This window comes from Mustelus asterias, chromosome 13, assembly GCF_964213995.1.
Source record: "Mustelus asterias chromosome 13, sMusAst1.hap1.1, whole genome shotgun sequence".
Taxonomy (NCBI): domain Eukaryota; kingdom Metazoa; phylum Chordata; class Chondrichthyes; order Carcharhiniformes; family Triakidae; genus Mustelus; species Mustelus asterias.
The window spans coordinates 73,553,605-73,579,941 of record NC_135813.1 but is presented as its reverse complement, the minus strand read 5'-3'; the positions used below and the strand labels follow the sequence as shown (position 1 = coordinate 73,579,941).

Below are 26,337 nucleotides of genomic sequence, written 5' to 3'. Positions count from 1 at the left end.
GTGTTGCAATTCCTGTAAACTTTCACCTATGTTTCAAAAACATAATTTGAGCAAAACTACCCCTGAAAATTTCAAATTCAATACAGAAAACAAAAACTGAAAACAATTCTGTTCTAAAAATGCACCATAATTTTACTGTGTCCCAGTTCAGATTTTCCCACCATTGTTTTAACCTTTTCCCGGTCTTCCAGTTAAGATGTATTAAAACAGGTACATGGTTAAGCTGACTACATATCAATATAACTATTTAAAAACTTAAAACAAGTCAAAGTTAATAGTTCTGTTTAAATTGACAAATTTAAATTAACTACAATAACGCCTTCCAAAATTCTGTAACCTAAAATGTATTTTCCAGCAGAGTTGAATCATTTACTCATACGTATACAGCTTGTTCAGAATAAAAATGCAAAATAATTCATGAATTCTCACATCTCTTTTTTAATTGCCTCACTTTTGTAGGTGTATTTTCACCATTCTTTTTAAATATGCAGAGAATCATTTGTCATGAATGAATAATTACTCTGTATTATCTATGAAAATGTCCAAGTATGAGCAAGAGTCAGTGAATAATGAACAGTTATTTTTTCATGTGCAGCAGTGAGTTAAGTGTATATGGAGGATTCGACTACACCTTTGAAACCAGCAATTTTTTAAACAGTGAAGGTGCAAACAGACTTAGTGTTCACAAACATTTGTACAATCCACTGTTAATAAGTTTAAGAAAATTGCTTTAAAAGCCTATTCAATTCCCATTTCTAAATTTCTAATGCTATGTTTATGGCAAAATCAGAAAATTAATTTAAATTCAGTAACTCTGGTTGCAATACATTAGATGAACTAAATAAAAACTTCATTCAAGTATAAAAGTAATAAAACAGAGATGTTGAGGACTGAGCAACATCACCTACTATTAATAAAGGTAACTTCACATATGCTCCACTTTCTAAGAAACATTACCTGCCTAACAAATTAAAAGGCCAAATTAACTTATTTCTTTCAGAACAACTTACTTTAGTAATCACAAAAGTTTTTTGGTGACTTCCTCCCATGACCTTGCTTCACTGCACGGATTTTTTTTTGTACAGGAAATATGAGAGCTGGAATGCCTGTCAACAGTCATGTTATTTTACCTGCGAAAATAATTTAATTTTCATTGCACTAAAGTAAATATTTAAATTTCTTAAATATAATTAATCAAAGTTAAGGTTATGATGCAGGTTTTCTTCCAGCACTTGCATTTAATTTGTATTCACACCAATAAAGCTATTTTCATACGTAGTCTTCTATGAATTTAAACCTGCAGCATTATGCCTGTCTCTAGTGGAGCAGTGGATAAGGGGTACCAAATATTACCCCTTAACTGTGGAATATTACACAGAAAAGCTCATGGGATATTAACATTTTCTTCTGTCTGCTCCAAGAGATAATAAATACCATACTGCTAAACCTTTAACACGCAGAATAAAATGAATATTTTCAAGCAAGGCATCATGGCAGGAAAGAGCTGCAAGTTCCTTACACCACAAATATTTAGAAATCAATAAAGGTAGAAAAATATTATAATGTGCAGTTATATAATCTGAAACTATGATTTGCCGACAACATAAACATTTAGAAGTGGAATTTCCTGGAAGAGCCTGGCAACTCCCTTAGACATGCTCCCACCCTCAACATTGGGAGAGAGAAAGAGGTGGAAGCTGTTTCACTTTATCAAGGCTTCCTCAATCTCTTGACACTGCCTCTTATGAGTTAGCATTTTCTCAAACTGATCAACTATGAAAATACTTGAATAGGTGTGGATAAAAACTGCTTAATGAAACAGCATCATTTCTACTACTGCAGCCCAATTAACTGGTTTCAGCTGTCAACAAATTCGACTTGCATGTACATGGTACCCTTCATGTAGAAGGAAGTTCAAATCTTTTTGTAGAGGTGGATGTTAAGCAGGAAATAAACTGACTGGAAAGGAAGCCCTAGGGCACAACAGTGCTGATCGTGCACAGGAGGTGAAATTGTATGAAGATTACCATTTTGTGATGCACAGGAGAGAAACTGACTGAAGGCTAGTGTGGAAATGGATGGTGAAGAACAGAAGGTGCAGGACATAGTGGTCAGTGTTGAAAGCAGCAGAGTTCAAGGCTTACTAGAAACAGTAAGCTGCAATTGCATAAGATAATATTGGTGACTTTGTCCAGGGTGGTCTTGAGATTGGCCAAAAAACAGGTTTGTTTGCAGAACACAGATACTAAATCAACCTACTTTAGTCCAGAATTTTACCATGAAAAAAACGCTTGCCGCAGACAGCAATGATGGCACTAGGTTTCCAGGCATTTTGCATAAGCTCCTTGAAGCCTTTGAGCATTTAATCAAATTTCTTTGTGCCTTCAAAGATTTACCGATTGTGATTTCCTTGTGTGCTCCTACAATCACCTGGCATTCTTCAAAGTCAGCAGTGACCTTACACTTCACCAAAATTTGCTCTGGGCAAATGCCGCTAGAGAAATGAGAAATACTTGCTATTATAAACTGAGCAGGCTAACTACAAAACAAAAAGGCAAAATCACTGCAGGGTTCTTTCAAAACGTGCTGTTAACACTTGCTTGAGATAGTTTACATATTTCTGTGAAACCAAGTCACTCAATTTCCCTGCAACGTATTTTCTATCCATCTACTATTTGATGATTTTATAAATCTTACTGGGAGTAAATAGTTTTTCTTTTGGAACCACAGCTCATAAATGCTAGAACTGCCTTAGTCAAGTAGTGTGAAAAGCTTTTGTCTCATGAGCTTTGTTAAAGCAAGTTCATGGATTCATAAGCTACCAATATATGTGACAGATTACAAACAATTAAATGAGCAGTGAGCTGAGTCTAAATAACAAAAAAGCTTGTATATAACAAATTTATTAACTGGAAAGATTCTGCAACATGAAAAGGAGTTATTTTGACTTTTGATGAATTATGCACACAAATTCTTGTTCATAAAGATTGTTTCTATTTCATTTTCTAATATGATTCTACACAATGCTGGGGTAAAGCTTCATAGGTAGCTTTTCTTGTAAGCTTACCATCTACCATTTATTTTCATATGCCAAACTAGATGACCAAATTTTTCTCCAGGGTGGAGTCTTGTTGGATTCTCTATGTACGTCCACCATACTGGCAGTTTATCAGCACTTGTAACCATCTTCAGCCCAGTGGGTAATCCATCATGGCCTCCTGAGGTGCCTAGCATCACTAGATGTTAGTCTTCAGCCAGTGTGACATTAAGAATCAAAGTTCACTGGAGACAGCAAAGGCTATGGACTCTGAATGTAATCTTGGTTGTAGTGTTTCAAAACTAGCTGAATTTGGTAACTAGTTGTTCCATTAGAGCTACAATACTGGTTTCTACATGACAAAGTGGAAGCATGTTCAGATACGTTTCACCAACAAAAACAAAATTCAATGTGACAATTTACTGCCCCATTAATCTACTTACAATCACCTACAAGGTGGTAGAGGGTATTATCAACTGTGGTATCAAGTAACATTTATTCACCAATAACCTGCACACTAATGTTCAACTTTGGCTCTGACAGGACCACTTGCCTCAATATTGCATTACAACCTTGGTGCAAATATGGACAAATGCCAGGGGTGAGGCAGGAATGACTGTCCTTGCTAACAGCAGCATTGATCAACTGTGGCTCAGTTGGGAGTACTCTTGTTTATGACTCAGTAAGTGGGTTCAAATCAAGATCATGCACAAGAATCAAGGCTGACACTTCAGTGTAGTACTGAGGGAATGCTGCACTGTTTGAAATGTCAATTTTTAGATGAGACACAAGACTGAGGCCACATCTTCCCATTCATGCTGTTATGGTTCAGGTTAATAACTCCAAAATGTTTTATGAAGCCCGTCTGAATCACAAGTTTTCCAACTTCAATTTGGCTAGAATAAGCATGAGATGTTTCACCTCAGATTCAAGTGACCCACTCGGGAGCTTTTATCAAACAAAGTTTATTTAAGAATATAGTTAACATGTATAGTAAGAACTTTTATCTATTACAAACAAGAAACAAACAATCATGACAACGCATACCCCTTAATGAATATATATATATATATAAGTTGTCCCAATCAAACCAACCTTCATTAATAACCCCTTAAACAGATTCAACACAGCATGGACTAAGTTTCACGTGATACTGGAAATTGAGTCCTTTGGTTTAAGTCTGCAGTTCTCTGGATTCACTCTAAACAGTTTGAAGACAAGATAGCTTCCCAAAGCACCAGAGAGATTCTAGTCCAGCCCCCAACAACAGCAGATTTTCACTCTTCAGAAAAACAAGTTTGTTTTCAGCTAACCAATAGAATTTTCAAAACAACAGGCAGAGGGGGAAAACACTTCTTTTTAGCTTGCTGTCCCTTCTAAAACTCCACTCTAACTAAAGCCAAACAGAAAATGAAACCTTAAAATCACTGAAAAGAACTGTCCTCCTAACAATGCAGGATTGTAAAACTAATCCCAGAGTAAACACAAGCAACCCCATTTAAGCCACTTAAGTAGCAACAAAAGGACTCATCGTAGTCAGCCAAGCAACATAATGACATCAGCTAAAGCTGTGAGCTGAGAAACACTGACTGTGAGAGCTGCAGAGATCATGAGTTAAAAAAAAATCTCTTAAAGATACACTAATGTCGCAATGTGCATGTAAAAGATCCCTTGACACTATTTCAAAGAAGAACAGGAAATTATCCCCAGTGTTCTGGCTAATATTGGTCAATTAATATCATAAAAACAGATTATTGGAACTCTCCACAAGCTACAGTCATAGCTAGGAGAAAGGTAAATGGTTGTGGTACAATAATAGAAAATACTTTAAATGTTCACTAAGTCGAGTAGTATCTACGAACAGAGAAACCAAATAAACGGGTGGAATTTAACAGCAGTGGTGCAGGGCCTGCTAGTAGACCTGGAAACAGAAAGCATTGCTGTTTGGGGCAGGTGTGGCTGGCTAAACTCAATTACACAACGGCTGGCCTATTAAAAGGTTGGAGATAAAAGGCCCAGTGAATTAGTGCCACTGGCTGGCAGGAAGGCATTGATGTTGGGGTCAGGTAATGGGACCACAGGCATTAGCGCCATTTTGAAGCTGGAACTGTCTGTAGTGCCTAAAAGTTTCTCTTGCACTATTGTACCAGCCGCTGTGAGGATCCACTTCCTTGCATTGGCCAATGGACTTCACCACCCAGAACAATGACCTTTATCTCCCAAGTCTGTAGCATACAGTCAACAGAGTGGGGCAGGATGTTGTAAACAGGGAAATGTCGCAGGGCAGAAAAAGGGTGGGTTCAAACTTCAGCAATGCCTTCCTGCAGGTTCTCTTCCAGGCTGCATGAACCACTCCTTAGGGATGGCAAGTGGTCCTCCAGCCTGGGAAATTGAGATTACAAACAACAACAGAAAATGTTGGAAAATCTCAGCAGGTCTGACAGCATCTGTGGTGAGAGAACAGAGCTAACATTGAGTCTGGATGACCCTTTATCAAAGCTAAAGAAAACCGTAAATAGGATGAGGGTTCTCGCATTGCAGATTACTAAGTAAAGTTAAAGCGCATGGGATTACGAGTAGTGTCTTGAGATGGATAGAAAGCTGGTTAGCAGATTGGAAGCAGAGTTAGAATAAATGGGTCCAATTGGCAGGCAGTGACTAATAGGATACCGCAGGGATCTGTGCTAGGACCAACTGTTCACATTTTCTACTAATGATTTGGAAGAGGGAGTTAAATGTATTACCTCCAAACTTGCAGATGATACATTGGGTGGGAGGGTGAGCTGTGAAGAGAATGCAGAGACGCTTCAGTGTGATTTGGAAAGGTTGAACGAATGGGCATTTAAAAAAAAATTCATTCATGGGACATTGGCGTTGCTGGCTAGCCAGCATTTATTGCCCATCCTTAGTTGCCCTCGAGAAGGTGATGGTGAACTGCCTTCTTGAATCGTTGCAGTCCACGATTTTGACCCAACGACTGCGAAGGAATGGCGATATATTCCCAAGTCAGGATGGTGAGTGGCTTGGAGGGGAACTTGCAGGTGGTTGTGTTCCCATTTATCTGCTGCCCTTGTCCTTCTAGATGGAAGTGGTCGTGGGTTTGGAAGGTGCTGCCTAGGAATCTTTGGTGAATTACTGCAGTGCATCTTGTAGATAGTACACACTGCTGCTACTGAGCGTCGGTGGTGGAGGGATTGAATGTTTGTAGATGTGGTGCCAATCAGGCAGACTGCTTTGTCCTAGATGGTGTCAAGCTTCTTGAGTGTTGTTGGAGCTGCACCCGTCCAGGCAAGTGGGAGTATTCCATCACACTCCTTGCGAGGTTATCTACTTCAGTAGCAAAAATAGGAAGGCAGATTATTTGAATGGGGGTAAATTGAGAGAGGTGGATACTCAGCAAGCTCTTGGTGTCCTCGTGCATCAGTTGCTGAAAGTAAGCAAGCAGGTACAGCAGGCAGTAAAGGCAAATGACATGCTGGCCTTTATAGCAAGAGGATTTGAGTATAGCAATGGGGATGTTTTACTACAATTGTATAGAGTGTTGGTGAAACCACATCTGGAGTATTGCATGCAGTTTTGGTGCCCTTATCTGAGGAAGGATGTTCTCGCTATAGAGGGAGTGCAGCAAAGGTTGATCGCTAGGATGGCAGGTCTGTCACGAGGAGAGACAATGTCGGTTACAATTATATTCATTGGAATTTAGAAGGCTGCGAGGGGATCTCATAGAAATTTATAAGATTCAAACAGGATTAGGCTGGATAGATTTAGAGAGAGTGTCCCCGATGATGGGGGAGCCCAGAACTAGGGGTCATAATTTGAGGAAAAGGGAAAACCTTTTAGGACCTTGTGGAGAAATTTCTTCATCCAGAGAATGGTGGATCTGTGGAATTCACTACGACAGCAAGTAGTCGATGCCAAATCATTGTGTGACTTCACGAAGCAATTAGATATAACTCTTGGGCTAAATGGAGCAAGGGAAATGGGGGGGGGGGGGGGGGAGAGGGAGGAGGGAGGATCAGGATATTAAATTTGTCAATCAGTCATGATAATGAATGGTGGAACAGGCTCAAAGGGCTGAATGGCCTATCCCTGCTTCTATTTTCTATGCATGTTTCTATGTATGACTGTGTGACTGTATGCAGCAAAATCTGGACAAAGTTCAGACTCTGATAAGTACAATTTAACATTCGCACCACGCAATTGTCAGACAACTATGATCTCCAGAGAAAGAGTATAAATACCTTCCCATTACATTCAACTGCCATTGCCAAGTCGCCACCAACAACAGCCTGGGGATACCAATGACCAGACACTTAACTGAACCAACCATATAAATATTGTGATTACAAGGACAGGGCAGCAGCTGGAAATTCTGCAGTAAGTAATCATTTCTTGACCCTCCAAAGCCATTGCTACCACTTACAAAGTACAAGTTAGAAGTATGATAGAATGCTTTCCATTTACCTGGATAAGTACAGTTTCAAAAGCACTCAAGAAGTTTGACACCACTCCGGACAAAATATCCCACTTGAAGGACCATCCAACATTTTTCAAATTCGCTCTCTGCACTATCAGTGCTCCATGGAAGCAAAATGCACCACCGACAAGATGTACTGCAGCAACTTGCCAAGGCTTTTTCAAAAGCAACTCCCAATTCTACAATTTTAGTTACTTGGAAAGACAAGGGCAGTGGGCAGTGCCACCTGCAAGTTCCCCTCAAAACCAAAAGACACTTTTAATATTTTGTAAAAATAACCCACCTGAACTACTGGAAACCTTTCTGAAGGTATGAAGATAGAAATAAGAGATACGTGACCATGACTTGGCCTTCTTCCTCCAAAATGACCAAGAAAACAGTTCTGCAGTCTTCTCCTACAAATACTGTCTTTCCTTTTGCCAGTACTTTGGGCCAGTGGTACTTCATTGGGCAGCGAGGATAATTGGTCAGCTTTCTGAGCCCTAACTCTCTACCATCATTTAATGCATAGTCGTTGAAGGTCAAGAAAATTACCAAAGGTGGGAATCCAGTGATACTGTTCTGCTCATTCTCAATCTTCCTCTGCCATTGAACTGTTAAACTTCAACTGGTTACCAAGACTGGCCGCAAACAATTATAAGCTCCTTCTTTCATGTTAGGAAAGATTCCTTTTTTGGCCTCCTCACCCACTCCATTCATCTCACTTTTACTGGGGCTTCTTGTTGTCACACTCAGTTGAGTTATGCTTTCTCGTTAGGGGGAATTACTCTTGTCTCATCCTTCCTTTGGCGTTCAGCTCCACATTCATGTCTGTATTAAGACTGTGAAGAAATTTGGAGTCAAGAAGTTTTGGCAAAATGCCAACTGAGTAATGTAAGCAAAGTGTTACCAAACACTTGGTATTGCTTGGTGATATCCTTAATGATGTCTTCCATCATTTTACTGAAGAATAGAACAGTTTATTATCTATTCTGAACAGAACAAAATTGGAAGGTTATGAGAAAAAGGCAGCAAAGCGAAACGAACCGAGTTGCTCTTACAATGAACTAGCATGTAAATGATGGAGACCAAATGGCCTCCTTCCATGTTAGCGTTACGATCCCTTTATAGACTGATAACTTTTAAAAGAGGTGAATTTCCCAATCAAATGGAAGTAACCAAATGACAAGATTTCACGTTTTGAGGTTTTTACAATAACAAACTAAAATCAACACAGTTCAAACATTCCTTAATAAACAACGAATACCCCAAACTAAAGGCACTTTGGCATTAATTGACGCAACCGGGATAAGTCTTACAACCTCTTTCCAAACTTCTAGCAGATGTGTAGCATTACAAGAACAGGTCCAAAGTTACTCCTTGTTCTCCAACAGGTTAACTTCTCCCTGTTGTGCTAGGTTGAAACTTCCAGTGTCCTTCGAAAGTTGTTCTACTCAACCTGAGTTTTCCAGATTTGATTTTTACCAGCAAGGCCCACCTTGGCAACTCATTTTTCCTTAAATTTGCCTAGGTTCTGTCGATTCTGTCCCCTTTCTTTCAAATATAAAACCAACTCTCGCAAGCATCCTGTCTGTTTAACACAAAATGGTCCCTCTTTTCTGCCCTTCACAACATTAGCTGTTTTGCTTCCCCACATAGAAGTAATTGCTGTTTCTCTCATGTTTAACAAAGATGTTGTCCCTTTACTTTAAGTCATCGTGGAAAGATGTGGAAACTATCACATGATATTTCAATAGATTTATATTTGGGTTCATCTTCCACAGTCACAAAATCACATGGGCCTGTCTTTGAACAGAGATGTTTTGTCTGGCCTCATACTGAAAGGGAATCCCACTTTCCAGAACATTCTGTTTCACCTTAAGTTGATGAGACATTTTAAAGCATAACTGTGCTGCAAAGTCTAGCATTGTAACAATGTGTTTGATTAATACCCATCACCTGATCTTGAGGCCAAATGGTCAGTAATTGGGTGGTACATTATTCTTTTATGGATTGAGCAAATATAGACAATCTTCCACAATGCCAGGTCCTCCATGTATTGAAACTGCTTGGGATGTGGCCAGGGTTCATAGCCTTTGCTGTTTCCAGTGCACACAGCCAGGTCGGAATTTAATGTGGAGTGAATTGAATTGACTATTGTTATGATCCCAGTTGATGTTACTACTGGACAGGAAGGTCCTAGAATGGAACCCTGGCTCAAAAGACCGTAACTTTTATATATATGTTTTTAGAAAACGTGGATGAACTGTCACAGGGCTGCCAATTAGCTTTTAACAACAGAAAAAAAAATTAATCATGAAAAGTTTGATTATAATACAATACTCCTTCACTCCCACTTATCTTCACAAACGTACACAGATTTTAAGGATAACACAGGGTACAAAATATATTTTATTTTATGCTATAATGTTCTCAGTGACTACACAGTCTCTGTAACCCAACAGGTTAACTGTGGTTAGACAACACTCTACTCTGAAACCAAGTGTCATCCAATCAGACTTCTGTGGATTTCTTCTTAAATCCCCCCAGATGATTATTACACCGTGACCCAACTGATCTCAGTGGATTCCGGCTTCCACGTATTTCCAAACTGCACTCTTGAAAAGATACATTTTAGACTCTTCTTTCAAACAATTCTTTCAACTGTTTCCAGCAAAGATCCAGTTCCAGGATTTCAAGCTCTCCTTTCAGTATTCCTTTGTCCTGAATAGCCACGAGCTTTGAAACTTTCACACCATCTCTCACCACATGATCCACAAGTACTTCCATTTTTCCTTCACAGGCTATATTAAGATATCACCCTTTGGATCGTTTCAGATTGACTTCTCACGAGCCAACTTCACCAGGTCTGAACTTTGCAGTTCTGTCTTTAACTTCAATGAACTGAGCCCTGTTACAAAACCAGCTCTTCTTTGTTCCTTTAACTTCAAACTTGTTGGAACTTATTTTTTCATTCTCTGGTTTCTGCACCTAACTGTTGTTTAATTTCTGGAACTTGCATTCTTGTCCATTACTCCATTGTTCTGCTTTTGGCAGAGATGGGACAGCTGTTCTCTCTCTAGCTAAGCTCCTTCCACAATGGGTTCAGTTAAACTAACGGAATTATGGTCTCCAAATTGAGGCTATCCAAAGAAGATTGCTTATTGAACATGCTTTGACTTTAAAGACAGCAGTAGAAATTGCAGTGTCGATGGAACAGGCTGCTAAAGAGACTTCACAACTTGGTGGAGGAGTGAAGATCCACAAGTTGGGGACCACCCATAACAAGTCAAACGAGCAACAAGCATGTCACAAACATCCAAAATAGGCTATTCAACGAGTGAGTGCTGGAGCAAAGATAGTCACTGCAAGAATTTTGGCAAAATGGGTCTCACTGCAAAAGTTTGTTGGTCTAGACCATCTTCTCCTGAGAAGAATATTCTGAAGAAGAATCTGAGTATCATCAAGAAGAACAAGTTGCATTCTACAAAAAGAATTTACAACCGCGGAAGAAAAGAATTATGACTGTGAAGAGGAGAATGTCCAAAAATATGATGAAGCAATCCAATTGAAAGTCTCATCCATCCAGGGTGGATCACATAACTTCGGGGTGATTCCGAAGTTAAGTGGACAATCTATTAGGATGGAAGTTGATACTGGTTCTGCTGTATCTTTAATTCCTGAGACTACACATCAACAAATGCTGAAACATCTTCCTTTACAACCAACCGTGATTTTAAGGACATATACGGAAGAGATCATGCTGTTAGAAGGTTACATCATGGTCAAGGTAAAGTTGAGTGGCAAACAGCAGAGTTGTCTCTTCATGAGGTCCGTAGTAATTTTTCAGCTCTATTTGGGAGATCATGGTTGCAGAAGGTAAAGCTTAATTGGAGGGCTATCAACAGGTTGGTTGATGTCAAAACAGACCTACAGCACCTTTAGAATAAATATGAGCGTGTCCAAAGAAACACTGGCTCAATGAAGGGAGTTCGAGTGGAACTGAAGATAAAGCCTAATAGTCAACCAAAAAGTCTCAAAGCAAACTTGGTGCCATGTGCAATTCGTCCCAAGGTCGAAGAACTAGTACGACTTGTTAACACTGGTGTGATAGAGCCAGTTGCAATGAGTGACTGAGTTACCTTCATCATATCCACCATGAAACCAGATGGCTTAGCTCATATCTCTGATGATTTTAAAGCAACCATAAATCCAGTGCTGTGTGCTGGTCAATATCCACTTCCATGAATTGAAGATTTGTTTGCTGGGTTATCAGGTGGGCAGAAATTCAGCGAGATTGATCTTTCACAAGGATACTTACAAATGTACGTAGCCACTGAATCACAGTCATTGCTTACCATCGTTAATCATAAAGGTAATTTTCGTTACAAAAGATTGCCTTTTGGAATAACATCTGCACCAGCCCTATTCCAAAGATCAATGGAACAGATTTTAAGTGACCTCTCTCCTGTACAATGTTACCTGGATGACATTCTAAATATAGGGTCCAGTGAACAAGAGCATTTGAATAATTTAGAAGGAACATTGGAACATCTTCAAGCACATGGTCGGCATATCAAGAAATGAGAGACTTTTTCCAGACGTAAGTCCAGTATTTGGGTCATGTTATTTATAGTAAAGGCCTACAGAAAGCACCCAAGATGGATGCTATTTTAGAAACACCATATCCAATGAATGTGACACAAATGAGGTCCTTTCTAGGATTAATTTATTATGGCAAATTTGTTCCTAGCTTGGCTACATTACTGAAGCCATTGCATAAGTTACTGTGTGAGAAACAGTCATGGGATTGCACAATAAACTGAGAAAACATACAAGGATGTCAAAGATGCTTTGCAGAAATCTGATGTATAGGTTCATTTTAATCTACAGCTACCATTATTGCTTGCTTGCAACCCTTCACCTTATGGAGTAGGGCAATGCTTTCACATACTATGCCTTGGGGAGAACAACAACCAACAGCTTTTGCTTTGCGCACTCGGACTAATGCTGAATCTAATTAGGTTCAGCTAGAAAAAGAAGCATTGAGTATAATTTTTCATGTACAAAAATATCATTATTTGGTTGTCATTTCACATTATTGACTGATCGAGCTTTTACTATTTTTGGGCCATATAAAGGCATACCGTTGTTAGCTGTGAGCCGAATTCAAAGATGGTCACTGATGTCATCTGCACATTCTTATGAAAGTATTGTCAATCAGAGTGTCATGCTAATGTTGATGCGTAATCATGCTTATCTTTACCTATTGAGCAGATACCACTAACTAGTTTTGCTAATACTCTTCATTTTCAGTTAATAATTCATTTGCCTGTGACAGCTTCTTAAGTTCAGAGACATATCAGAAATGAATACACGACAGGGAAGATGATGGATATGACATTGATTTGAAACTATAAGTGTCAACAAAGCTTGAGTTGACCGTCTAAGGTGGGTGTCTATTGTGGAGAATCCAACTGATCATTCCTCTGACAAAAATGGAAGAATTCTTGAACAACTACATGAAGGATATTGTGGTATAGTTCGGATGAAGGAATTAGCATGCAGTTATTTTTGGAGGCTGGGTCTAGATGCTCAGATTGAAGAAAAAGTGGGACAGTGTCAATTTTCTGAACAAATAAGAAATGCACTATTGTTGTCTCCTTTAAATTCTTGGGAATGGCCTAAAATGCATGGCATCGATTATATATAGATTTTGCTGGTCCATTTGATGGTTACATGTTCTTAGTCCTAATTGATGCACACTCAAAATGGCCAGAAGTTATGAGATCTATTACAACTGAACAAACCATTGAAAAACCTGATGAACATTTTTCAAGATTTGGTAAATCAGAGCAGATTGTTAGCGATAATGATTGACAGTTTACTTCACAAGAGTTTGAGGGCTACCTCAAAGTAAATGGTATTCAGCATAAAAATCCCCCTCTTATCATGCATCAACCAATGGAGTAGCTGAATGATTTGTACAATCTTTGAAACATTCTTTACAAGTTTCACAAGAGCAAGGTTCATTATCGTGTGAATAGCTTTTTGGTGTCTTACAGAAACACCACTCGTGTGACTACCCAAAATTCACCTGCATTACTACTCTTTAAGAGAAAGTTGAGAACTATGCTTAATTTGTTATTATCTGAAAATCTTCAGAGATAGTAGAGCGTCAACAACAATCCCAAGTTGCTAGACAAGAAATGAGGGCAAAACAACGTTCATCTCAATAAGGAGATCAAGTGTTTATTTAGTAGTCACAAATAGGCTTACATTAACACTGCAATGAAGTTACTGTGAAAATCCCCTAGTTGCCACGCTCTGACGCCTGTTCGGATACACTGAGGGAGAACTTAGCATGGCCAATACACCTAACCTTCAGACTGTGGGAGGAAACCGGAGCACCCAAAGGAAACCCACGGGGAGAAGGTGCAAACTCCGCACAGACTGTGAAGCAAATCAGGAATCGAACCCAGGTCCCTGGCGCTGTGAGGCAGCAGTGCTAACAACTGTGTCATCGTGTTAGCGTGTAATTATGCCACGAGTGAGAAACGGGTACCAGTCATAGTTTTAGCAAAAACAGGTCCAAATCCTTACACGGTTTAAACCGAACATGAACCAGTTTGGTGACACTATGCTGACCAATTCTTATAATCTTGAAAGTATTTCTCAGCATCATCTCCAGGAGTACCAAGTTCTTTAGTTCCTAGTGTTGTGAATACTACTACAGAAGACTTAGTTGGACCTGAGTTGCCTGATGATTGTGTCAATGCTACTATACTGAGTGAGAATGATCCAGAATTAGTTGAGAGAGAAGTGTCCAACTGAAGTTCCAAATTATACTTCTAGGATCAAGGACAGCCACAATGTCATACACAACCAAAGAGAATGGATGTCCTCCTGATCCACTTTCTTATTGACTGCATATAATAATTAATGATGCTCGAAGGGCCGAATGGTTTACTCCTGCTTCTAGTTTCTATGGTGCACAGCGCTGTGTCGAGAGTGATTATTGTCCTATGCATTGTATTGTAGTAATTTGTTGTCATGACCACAGAAGTAAAGAGGGATATTATATATTTAAAAGGGTTGCAGACTGCTTTAAGGGCTGATCACATGATTTGATGGAGATGTCATTGGGGTATGTGCTCAGGCTGCTGCTTTACTTTCAGTTTTATATTTTGTGGACCAAAGAATAGCGCTTCAATAAAACCTGTGTTTGTGCGAACCTACGTGTACAAACCAAATTCTTTTTTTCTTTTCTCACAACTCATAACATAGTTAAGACATTGCACATTTAAAGAGAGGAAGTGAGAACATGAACTCTCGAGCAAGCAAGGTAAACTGATCAATGCATTTATAATGATTTGGGGTGGATAGAGGGCATACATTATGCAAACAGAAAACCTCAATATTGAATACAAGCAAGCATTATATTTTCATTTGAATTATTTTTCTATAGATGACCTGAATTTACTTAAATGGAAGTATGTAATCAGAATTCAATGCATGAAATCCTGATATTATAAACCATCAAGTTACAGATTATGCAAATCACAGTGAAAAAAAACTCAAACATATGTTTTCCAGAGGTAAATCCAGCTGAAAACCGATGAAAAATCATTACATTACTGTACACTGGCAGTCACATTCAAATGCTTAAAAATACATGAAGCCTAAAATTGAAGAAGCATGAAACAAATATCTCAACGGTAATCTTGCCAGGTCACTGGTGTTGAACACAATGCCAGACACCTTTAAATTACCTGCACCTGTAGATTTCAAACGGACTCCAGAGTTTGTCTTTGGAAAAATATGATAAAAAAAAGCAAGAAATATGTACAAAATAGGTGGTAGATGGAGATTCACAACTATGTTTTATCATACAGTGCTTAACTCGATATGCATTTAATGCTGTTTTCAGCAAATGTATTTTCTAGAAAGGTAATTCTCTAACATTTCAAAAATAACGAAATGCACTTGACAGTAATAAAATAAAGCCAATTTTTTATTAGATTGGATATGTGTAAACTTTTGTTCAGTCCACAATAAGTAATGTTGCAGGCAACACTATTACATTCAACACTGAAATTCTACCATATACTTGCCTGGGTCATCTACATTACAAAGATTTTATTTCTTGAATATAGTTATTCTCATTCATTCTTTCAATTTCCTTTAAGCAATCAAACGTTTTTCTTGAAACTCAATTTGACCTCTGTTTTTCAAAAGTGCAAGATACCTAAAGGTTTATCATTGCATGTTCCTCCTAGTGTCTGCGTAGGTTTTCTCCGGGTGCTCCGGTTTCCTCCCACAGTCCAAAGATATGTGGGTTAGGTTAATTGGCCATGCTAAATTGCCCCTTAGTGTCAGGGGGACTGGCAAGGGTAAATAGGGATTAAGAGGATAGGGCCTGGATGGATTTGTGGTCGGTGCAGACTTGATTGGCCGAAAGGCCTCCTTCTGCGCTGTAGGGATTCTATAATTATCCAGATTTTCATGTCAAAATAATGGTGAATCTAATAGCACTAGCTATTTCTTCCTGCAAATAGTACAGCAACGTTGGAGCAATAGATGCACGATTAAACAAGAAGAAAGAAATTGTTGTCCAAGGTGTGTCACTTCGTCGCTAGCTTCACAAAGTGCTCTTATAGTGTCTGGCTCACCATTTTGCAAAGCTGTCATATTTACGCAAAATATACAAACTAAACTCACCACATAAAGGTAAGTTTTGCTTAACCCAATCAAAGTATCCTTTCAACAATATGGGCATCAGGTAACTCAGTTGGCTGGCTTGTGATGCAGACAACGCCAAAAGCATGGGATCAATTCCCGTATCGGCTGAGGTTATTCAGCCTTCTCAACCTTGCCCTGGCCTGAGATGTGGTAGCCCTCAGGTTAAATCACCACCAGTCAGATCCCTCTCTCAGAAAGTGGGGCAGCAGCTCATTGTCCTCTGACTTTGGCGACTTTCATTTCATTTCAATTGTTAATCACAGCCAAAAAACTCTTTGGTATTGAAAATTGGCTGATACAATTGTGGCGTCTTATCCCTACAGCTTTTAATTGACATTGGAGATCTTCTAAATTTCAAATCAAAATTTAAAACATTTTAACCTTTTCTTTTGCAGGTTTTTGTCTCTCTCGATCCACCTCTTCTTTCTCCATTTTCCGTACCCAGTTTAATGCTCAATTTACTCACTATAATTTACACTACCTTCAGTCCTTGCACTATTAACTTCACAATACATCAACTTAATTAGTTGTTGCCCTGTTCAATCAGGTCCCAGGACAATGTTTTGTCTAATTTCAATGACAAGCATATTCTAAAAACTGTTAAAAGGACAATTTTAGTTTCTTCCTCAGTTGTAAATTAATTACCTTCCCTTGGCCAAATTCTGCACCTCCTCCATTAAAATAACCACAATTTATTTTCCATTTGTCAATAAAATCTGATACACACAATATCGTAAAAAAAAAAGCACAATTTTAGCTTCAAAGGGTTAATCTTTTCTTTCAGCTCCATGGGATATGCTCTGTACACACATGGGGGAAATGCCGTTAAAATAAAATCCTCTAAATTGTGTTTGCAATATAGCAATAGGGAATGAAAATGCAGAAAAAAGTACTTACAATCAAATAGATAAACAGCGATCTAGTCTTCTTTTTCCATATCATCCATAATTTCATCCAAGATCTCTGACCGTTTCTTCTTTTTTGGAGAATCTATTGTGGATGAACATAGAGAAAGAATAAAGAGAATTTAATAGAAGATATGAATTTGAAGACAATCAATATGCAATAATTAGATTTGATTTTTTCCCACTTCTCGAGTCTCATTTGCTCGGCAGTAATAAATAGGCCATTCATACAATAGGTTGGGAAATTGGATTTGGGGAGTAGTAATAGTAGGATGCCTAGAAATAGAACAGTAAGCAGCAAAGCATGAACTGTCTATCATTTACATCATTAACACCAACAATAGGCTGGCATGCTCTTGCAGATGAACAACTGATTAAACCAATCGCCATTAATGCTAGGGCACAGCGATATATTTAGATTTTAAGGTGAAGGAAAGGAATGAAAATGAAATACATATGACTAGGTTTGCCATTTTAAAAGTTTAAGAAGAGCTTCAGTTTGAGGGTCATTTCTATGAAATTCTTATAAAAGATAGTAAATGGTTAGGGTGTTCCTATTCTTAAAATACAAAATAACAATTGTTTTGTAACAAATTGTGTGCAATCTGTGTCATCTGCACCAACATTGTGAATGAGCTTTATTTTAAAAATTCTGACGACTTAGAATGACCACTCCATTTACTAGCTAATTAATTTCTAATTAGTAAATAGATAATATTACTGATAACTATTTTTCATTTATTTGGCCTAAACCAGATGACTAACGGAAGCAGGTGAGTTAACAACACTCATCATCTGCTCAAACAATTGCAAATAAATGGAATATCTTGTCTGAATTAAAGGACGTGCCAAACTTGATAAGAACAAATTGATATAATGTAAGATATTATTGAACTTTGAAAATCTACTGCACAAACCTTACTCAAAAGTCTGCAATTTATTTCTAATAATATTTTGATCACCAGCCTTTTATTTAATGAGACAAGTCTGTCCATAGCACTAATGTATGGATAGCACAGACTCAACTGTTGAAAAATCAGTTAGAATTTCAGTTCATGCTTTTTTCATCACTCCATTTGACACACGGGAAGCTGTGAGGAATACTGCAAAAGGCTTCAGCAATTTTTCTGGCTGTTAACCCAATCCGCACTGCTACTTTCGAACAATCACTGATTATATGCACATCTGCAGAACACAAAAGCAATTCCTAGTATGCTGTTTTGATAAACGAAGCTCATGTCAGAAAATGGTACAGTAGCACGGAGTTTTGAAAAAAAATTAATTAGGAACTATGAATTCATTTTTACCAAGCTTAAAGGTTTGCTTTTATAGGCATACACTTTTATATTTTATCTATTTTCTACAGGAACTAAGATTCTCAAGAAAAGGAAACTGGTTCTCTTTTAATGGGATGTGGGCATTGCTGGCTAGACAAGCATTTATTGCCCATCGTTAATTCTCTTTGAAAAGGTGGTGATGAGCTGCCTTCTTGAACCATTGCAGTCCCTGAGGTGTAGGTACACCCACAGTGCTGTTAGGGAGGGAGTTGTAGGATTTTGACCCAGCAACAGTGAAGGAGCAGCGATATATTTCCAAGTCAGGATGTTGAGTGACTTGGAAGGAAACCTCCAGGTGTTGGTGTTCCCAGGTATCTGCTGTTCTTGTGCTTTTGGATGGTGGTGGTCATAGGCTTGGGCGATGCTGCCTAAAAAGCCTTGGCGAGTTCCTGCAGCGCGTCTTGTAGATGGTATACAGAGCTGCCAAAGTTTTCGGGGGTGGAGGGATTGAATGTCTGCGAAAGGGGTAGCAATCAAGCAAGCTGCTTTGTCCTGGATGATGTCAAGCTTCTTGAGTAGTGTTGAAACTGCACTCCAGGCAAGTGGAGAATATTCCATTACACTCCTGACTTGTGTATTGTAGATGGTAGACGGGCTTGGGGGGAGAGGGGGTGGGACGGGTTGGTCAAGAGGTCAGTTACCCGCCGTGCATTCCTAGTCTTTGACCTGCTTTTCAGCTACAGTATTTATATCCCTAGTCCAGCTCAGTTTCTGGCCAATGGTAACCCCCAGGATGTTGATAGTGGAGGATTCAATGATGGCAATGTCATTGAATGTCCAGGAGAGATGGTTAGATCCTCACTTGTTGGAGATGGTCATTGCCTGGTACTTGTTTGCCACAAATGTTACTTGCCACTTGTCAGCCCAAGCCTGGATATTGTTCAGATCCTATTGCATTTGGACATGGACTGCTTCAGTATCTTAGAAGTTGCAAATGATACTGAACATTATGCAATCATCAGCGAACATCCTCACTTCTGACCTTATGATGGAAGGAAAGTCATTGATGAAGCAGCTAAAGAAAGTTGGACCTAGGATACTACCCTGAGGAATTCCTGCTGTGATGTCCTACAGCTGATATAATTGATCGCCAATCACCACAATCATCTTTCTTTGTGTCAGGTATGACTCCAACCAGCAGAGGGTTCCCCCCATTCCCATTAACTCCAGTTTTGCTGGAGCTCCTTGATGCAATATTTGATCAAATGCTGCCCTGATGTCAAGGGCAGTAACTGATTTGATTTGATTTATTATTGTCACATGTATTGATATACAGTGAAAAGTATGGTTTCTTGCGTGCTATATAGACAAAACCTACCATTCATAGAGTACACAGGGGAGAAGGAGAAGGTACAGAATGTAGCATTACAGTCATAGTTAGGGCGTAGAGAAAGATTAACTTAATGTAAGGTATGTCCATTCAAAAGTCTGATGGCAGCAGGGTCTCACTTAACCTCTGGCATTCAGCTCTTTTGTCCATGCTTAAACTAAGTAAAACTGAGAAGTATTCTTAAATTAGTGAGGTGACAAATTGGTGTTTGAATGGCTAAAGATAGACAGCATTTTTTTAAAATCCCAAAGGCTGAAGATAAGAGTCACATGTAATCTTTAGCAAAATTCTAATGAAGAGTTTGATGTTTTTGAAGCAACAAATAAAATCTTCTCAAAGTTGCAAGCATGCAGCAACTAACTTTGAAAACAACTAAATGTTTAAGTTCAGGATGCCACCCAGGGATTCCAAGATCTAGGAAGACATGGTAACTTGACCACAAAAAGGGAGATGAAACATGTTGTGAAAGTTAATCCTCTTCAATATACAAAAATAATGAAGATTATTCATTACTTGAATCCCAGGGGGACCAATATCCTGGCAGGAAGGCTGGCTAAGGCTACTGGGGAGACTTTAAACTAGAAAGATTGGGGGGAGGGAATCATGATGAGGGGACTGAGAGCGAGGAGGTTAGCCCGCAAATAGAGAAGGATTGTAGACAGTGTAAGAGGGAGAATAGACGGGTGATGGAGAAGGGGAGAGCTCAGACCAAAGGTTTGAGATGTGTCTATTTTAACGCCAGGAGTGTAGTGAATAAAGTGGATGAGCTTAGAGTGTGGATCGATGCTTGGAAGTGTGATGTGGTGGCCATTACGGAGACTTGGGGACAGGGACAGGACTGGATACTTCAGGTGCCAGGTTTCAGAAAGGACAGAGAGGGAGGCAAAAGAAGGGGGGGGGGGGGGTTGGGGAGTGGCGCTGCTGATCTGGGATAGTGTCACAGCTGTAGAGAAGGTGGAAGCCGTGGAGAGATTGTCTACGGAGTCTCTGTGGGTGGAAGTTCGGAGCGGGAAGGGGTCGATAGCTTTGCTGGGTGTTTTCTACAGGCCGCCCAATAGTAACAGGGATGTTGAGGAGCAGATAGGGAAACAGATTCTGGAGAGATGTAGTAATAACAGGGTTGTCGTGATGGGAGACTTTAATTTCCCAAACATCGATTGGAATATCCCTAGGGTAAGGGGTTTGGATGAGGAGGAGTTTGTTAGGTGTGTTTAGGAGGGTTTCCTGACACAGCATGTGGATAAGCCTACAAGAGGAGAGGCTGTACTTGATCTGGTACTGGCAAATGAGCCTGGACAGGTGTCGGATCTCTCAGTGGGGGAGCATCTTGGGGATAGTGATCATAACTCTATCTCCTTTACGCTAGCATTGGAAAGAGATAGGATCAGGCAAGCTAGGAATGTGTTTATCTGGAGTAAGGGGAAATATGAAGCCATCAGGCAGGAGATTAGAGGCGTAAATTGGAAGGAGGCATTCTCGAGGAAAAGTACCGAAGTAAGGTGGCAGATTTTCAAGGAATGTTTGTCTGGAGTTCTGCATGACAACGTTCCGATGAGACAGGGAGGTGTTGGTAGGTTACGGGAACCGTGGTGCACGAAAGCTGCGCTGAACCTAGTCAAAAAGAAAAGGAAAGCGTACAAAAGGTTCAGAGAGCTAGGCGATGATAGGGATCTACGGCTTGTAGGAAGGGACTTAAGAAAGAAATTAGGAGAGCCAGAAGGGGTCACAAGAAGGCCTTGGCAGGTAAGATTAAGGAGAACCCTAAGGCGTTCTATAAATATGTGAAGAATAAAAGGATGAGATGTAAAGGAATAGGACCTATAAAAGGTGAAGGTGAGAAAGTCTGTACAGAACCGGAAGAAATAGCAGAGGTGCTTAATGAATATTTTACCTCGGTATTCACGGTGGAAAAAGACCTGGGTGGTTGTACTACAGGATTGAGGCGGACTGAAAAGATTGAGTATGTGGACATTAAGAAAGAGGATGTGTTGGAAATTTTGAATAGCATCAAGATAGATAAGTCGCCGGGACCGGATGGGATGTACCCCAGGTTGCTGTGGGAGACGAGGGAAGAGATTGCAGAGCCTCTAGCGATGATCTTTGCGTCGTCGATGGAGACGGGAGAGGTTCCGGAGGATTGCGGATGTGGTTCCTATATTCAAGAAAGGGAATAGGGATAGCCCAGGAAATTACCGACCGGTGAGTCTAACCTCAGTGGTTGGTAAGTTGATGGAGAAGTTCCTGAGGGACAGGATTTATGAACATTTAGAGAAGTTTAGTATGCTCAAAAGTAGTCAGCATGGCTTTGTCAAAGGCAAATCGTGCCTTACGAGCCTGGTGGAGTTCTTTGAAAATGTGACTAAACACATTGACGAAGGAAACGCGGTAGATGTGGTTTACATGGACTTCAGCAAGGCGTTCGGTAAGGTCCCCCATGCATGACTTCTCGAGAAAGTGAGAGGGCATGGGACCCAAGGGGCTGTTGCCTTGTGGATTCAGAACTGGCTTGCCTACAGAAGGCAGAGAGTGGTTGTGGATGGGTCTTTTTCTGAATGGAGGTCGGTCACCAGTGGAGTGCCCCAGGGATCTGTTCTGGGACCCTTGCTGTTTGTCATTTTCATAAATGACCTGGATGAGGAAGTGGAGGGATGGGTTGGTAAGTTTGCCGATGACATGAAGGTTGGTGGTGTTGTGGATAGGTTGGAGGGATGTCAGAAGCTGCAGCGTGACATAGATAGGATGTAAGACTGGGCGGAGAAGTGGCAGATGGACTTCAACCCGGATAAATGTGTAGTGGTCCATTTTGGCAGGTCAAATGGGATGAAGGAGTATAATATCAAGGGTAAGAGTCTCAGCAGTGTAGAGGATCAGAAGGACCTTGGGGCCCGGGTCCATAGGACTCTTAAATCGGCCTCGCAGGTAGAGGAGGTAGTTAAGAAGGCGTATGGTGTGCTGGCCTTCATCAATCGAGGGACTGAGTTTAGGAGTCGGGAGATAATGATGCAGCTTTATAAGACCCTCGTCAGAGCCCACTTGGAGTACTGTGCTCAGTTCTGGTCACCTCATTACAGGAGGGATGTGGAAATGATTGAAAGGGTGCAGAGAAGATTTACAAGGATGTTGCCTGGATTGGTTGGTATGCCTTATGAGGATAGGTTGAGGGAACTCGGTCTTTTCTCCTTGGAGAGACGAAGGATGAGAGGTGACCTGATAGAGGTGTACAAGATGTTGAGAGGTATAGATCAGGTGGATTCTCGGAGGCTTTGTCCCAGGGCTGAAATGGCTGCTACGAGAGGACACAGGTTTAAGGTGCTGGGGAGTAGGTACAGAGGAGATGTCAGGGGTAAGTTTTTCACTCAGAGGGTGGTGGGTGAGTGGAATCGGCTGCTGTCAGTGGTGGTGGAGGCAAACTCGATGGGGTCTTTTAAGAGACTTCTGGATGAGTACATGAGACTTAATAGGATCGAGGGTTATAGGTAGGCCTATATATAAGCTTAGGTAGGTAGGGACATGACCGGCGCAACTTGTGGGCCGAAGGGCCTGTTTGTGTTGTATTTTTTCTATGTTCTATTAAAATAAAATATGAACTCAATATCAGGAGCAGAGAGTTAAACAACGAAATAATAGTAACAGAAAAAAATCAGTTAATCTGAGAATATTCACAGGTAGAAATAGCAACAACTCATGATGTCAACAGTGCTGAATGATGACATCAGCAATGGATTTAAATCAGAAGATGCATAATAATAACATTTCATAACAGAAACTATTTTAAAATAGGTAAACGTGGTGAAATTTTGGACCAGAGAACAAGAGTTGCCAAAAACGTTGAGAAGAACAAAGGGAATGGAGTATGGGCAACAATTTTTTAAAGATAGACCAGTGCTTTTAGCAATTCTCTGATGTCTCTAGACATCATAAATTCAGCTTTAAAACTAGATATAACAATTAAAATATGTTTTGAAATAAGACATAAATTACATGACATTTTGAACAAATTAATATTGAAACTGTAACAAAAGTGTTGCCTAACCTCATGTGCTGGTTGTGGTCCAATGAAATATTCCACCATATAATTCAGCGTTATCACACTTTTTCTTTTTAATTTGTAGCTTCAAGCTACTCACAAAGCACGAGTAAAATATGATAGCCAAGTTGACAATACAAATTAACTTGCAATGCGACTGTATCCATTTTATCAATTTTAAGTTGGTGAATTTTATGCCTTTACACATACTAGGCTTGTCAAAGTGTCAAATTTATTTCGGGTAAATTGACAGTCAGGGATCATAGGGTTGCCAAGGCAATCAGTTGTCATCTGTATGTACAGAATCATAAAAAGTTACAGTCCCGAATTCAAAGAAATTGCATGCATTTTTCCACAGGTTGAGCATTTAATTAAGAATTTAGGAAGAAAATAGATTTTTGACAGGTGATCTCTACCTTAGAAATTGGACACCATTTCTTCATAGTGAATATCAAACTCGAGTTTCAGGAATACAATGTTTCTTTAAACAGGTTCATCTAAATATTAAATCTAAATTTTCAGACAAAGACTGAAGACCTGAAGGGCGGCACGGTAGCACAGTGGTTAGCACTGCTACTTCTCAGCTCCAGGGACCTGGGTTCGATTTCCGGCTTGGGTCACTGTCTGTGTGGAGTTTGTACATTCTCCTCGTGTCTACGTGGGTTTCCTCTGGGTGCTCCGGTTTCCTCCCACAGTCCAAAGATGTGCGGGTTAGGTTGATTGGCCATGCTAAAATTGCCCCTTAATGTCCTGAGATGTGTAGGATTAGTGGGTAGGATGTGTAGGGATATGGGGGTAGGGCCTGGGTGGGATTGTGGTCGGTGCAGACTCGATGAGCCGAATGGCCTCTTTCTGTACTGTAGGGATTCTATGAACCCTTCATCAATGTGAGCTACTGGACTATGCATTCCTCTCATTGGGTGGAGAGGTGGGTCAATGCAAACCTTCCAACAAGCAAACAGTTAAGCAAACTGTTGAATAATGGGACCCAAAGCTCACTGAAAAGACATTTAAGGACTGACCATTCTAATCATCACAATCAAAGACTCAATCAATTCCCGACTTCCCACTTCAGTGTTTGCTCTGGTTGGATGTCATCCCTGAGTTATTGCATGACCTCCTGCCTCTAACCATCTAGTCCTCTCAATCCTGCCACTGGTCACCAATCATACCCATTCTTGGAGACTCCAGGACAACCTTGAAACCCTGGCAATCTTAAATAAACAGGAAATTGTGGAGACCATCCAACTAAGCAGCCAATTACTGAGCACACATCAGAATTACGACCCACCCGCTTCACTAAGTAATCTAGATGGACCATAATTATTGTCTTCACCTCAACTTCCACGCCCCTTCCTCCTCCTACACTCTCCAGTTCCCACCCACCTCCCTTTCCTTTACTCCTGCTGTTTTTCCTAACCCCTCTCCCGTCCTCTACATCTCCCCCAATTACAACCTCCAAGACCACTTGAGATCAAAATTGCACTTGCCATCATCTCTGTGCAATGTCACTGGGGGGTTAACTAACAATATATGAAAAATCTTATTATCTGCCCATACCATTTTCCCTACAAGTAACTATGTCCATACTCATTATGGAAACTGCCAATTAAAATTAACATAAAAGGCTTGCATACAAATACACATACATTAATATGTAGCATCTTTTACAACCACCAGATGTCTCAAAGTGCTTTAGCAGCCAATGAAGTACTTTTGAAGTGTGATTACCGTTGCAATACAGGAAAGGTGGTAGTCAATTTGCATACAGCAAGCTCTCTCAAACAACAATGTAATAATGACTGGCTAATCTGTTTCTTTTTCCTCAATTTAGGGAGAATTATTGCCCAGGATACAAGGAATAACTCCCCTGCTCTTCTTGGAAATAATGCTATGGGATCTTTTATGTCCACTTAGAATCATAGAAACCCTACAGCACAGAAAGAGGCCATTCGGCCCATCGAGTCTGCACTGACCACAATCCCACCCAGGCACTACCCCCATATCCCTCTAACCTACGCATCTCAGGACACTAAGGGCAATTTTAGCATAGCCAATCAACCTAACCCGCACATCTTTGGACTGTGGGAGGAAACCAGAGCACCTGGAGGAAACCCACGCAGACACGAGGAGAATGTGCAAACTCCGCACAGACAGTGACCCGAGCCGGGAATCGAACCCGGGTCGCTGGAGCTGTGAAGCAGCAGTGCTAACCACTGTGCTACCGTGCCGTCCTCTGAGAGGACAGATGGGACTTCTGCTCAACATCTGAAAGACTGCACTACCAATAGGGCAGGATCCCCTCAGTGTTACACTGGAGTGTCAGATTTGATTTTTGCGCTCAATTTGTGGGGTTGGACTTGAACATGACTCTGTGCTAGCAACTGAGCCACGGCTGACACTTAAATCTATCGCTAACATGGTAAATCAGTTTAGTTTTCAAAAATTCAAGCCTCAGGTGTAAATAATTTCATTTCCCCAAAGTCACTGTGGAGATTTTCTT

At 40.2% G+C, this 26,337-nt stretch overlaps 1 protein-coding gene across 2 annotated transcripts in view; it reads right to left on the bottom strand.

Moving 5' to 3' along the window:
- The window catches only part of rbm19 (RNA binding motif protein 19), a 238,010-nt gene that overhangs the window by 51,000 nt on the left and 160,673 nt on the right, over window positions 1–26,337 (bottom strand). For both annotated transcript variants that reach the window (XM_078227007.1, XM_078227006.1), the window contains exon 24: window positions 17,133–17,225. In XM_078227007.1, coding sequence (XP_078083133.1) covers window positions 17,155–17,225 — 71 coding nt within the window. In that variant the 3' untranslated portion in view covers window positions 17,133–17,154. The remainder of the gene's footprint in view (window positions 1–17,132; window positions 17,226–26,337) is intronic.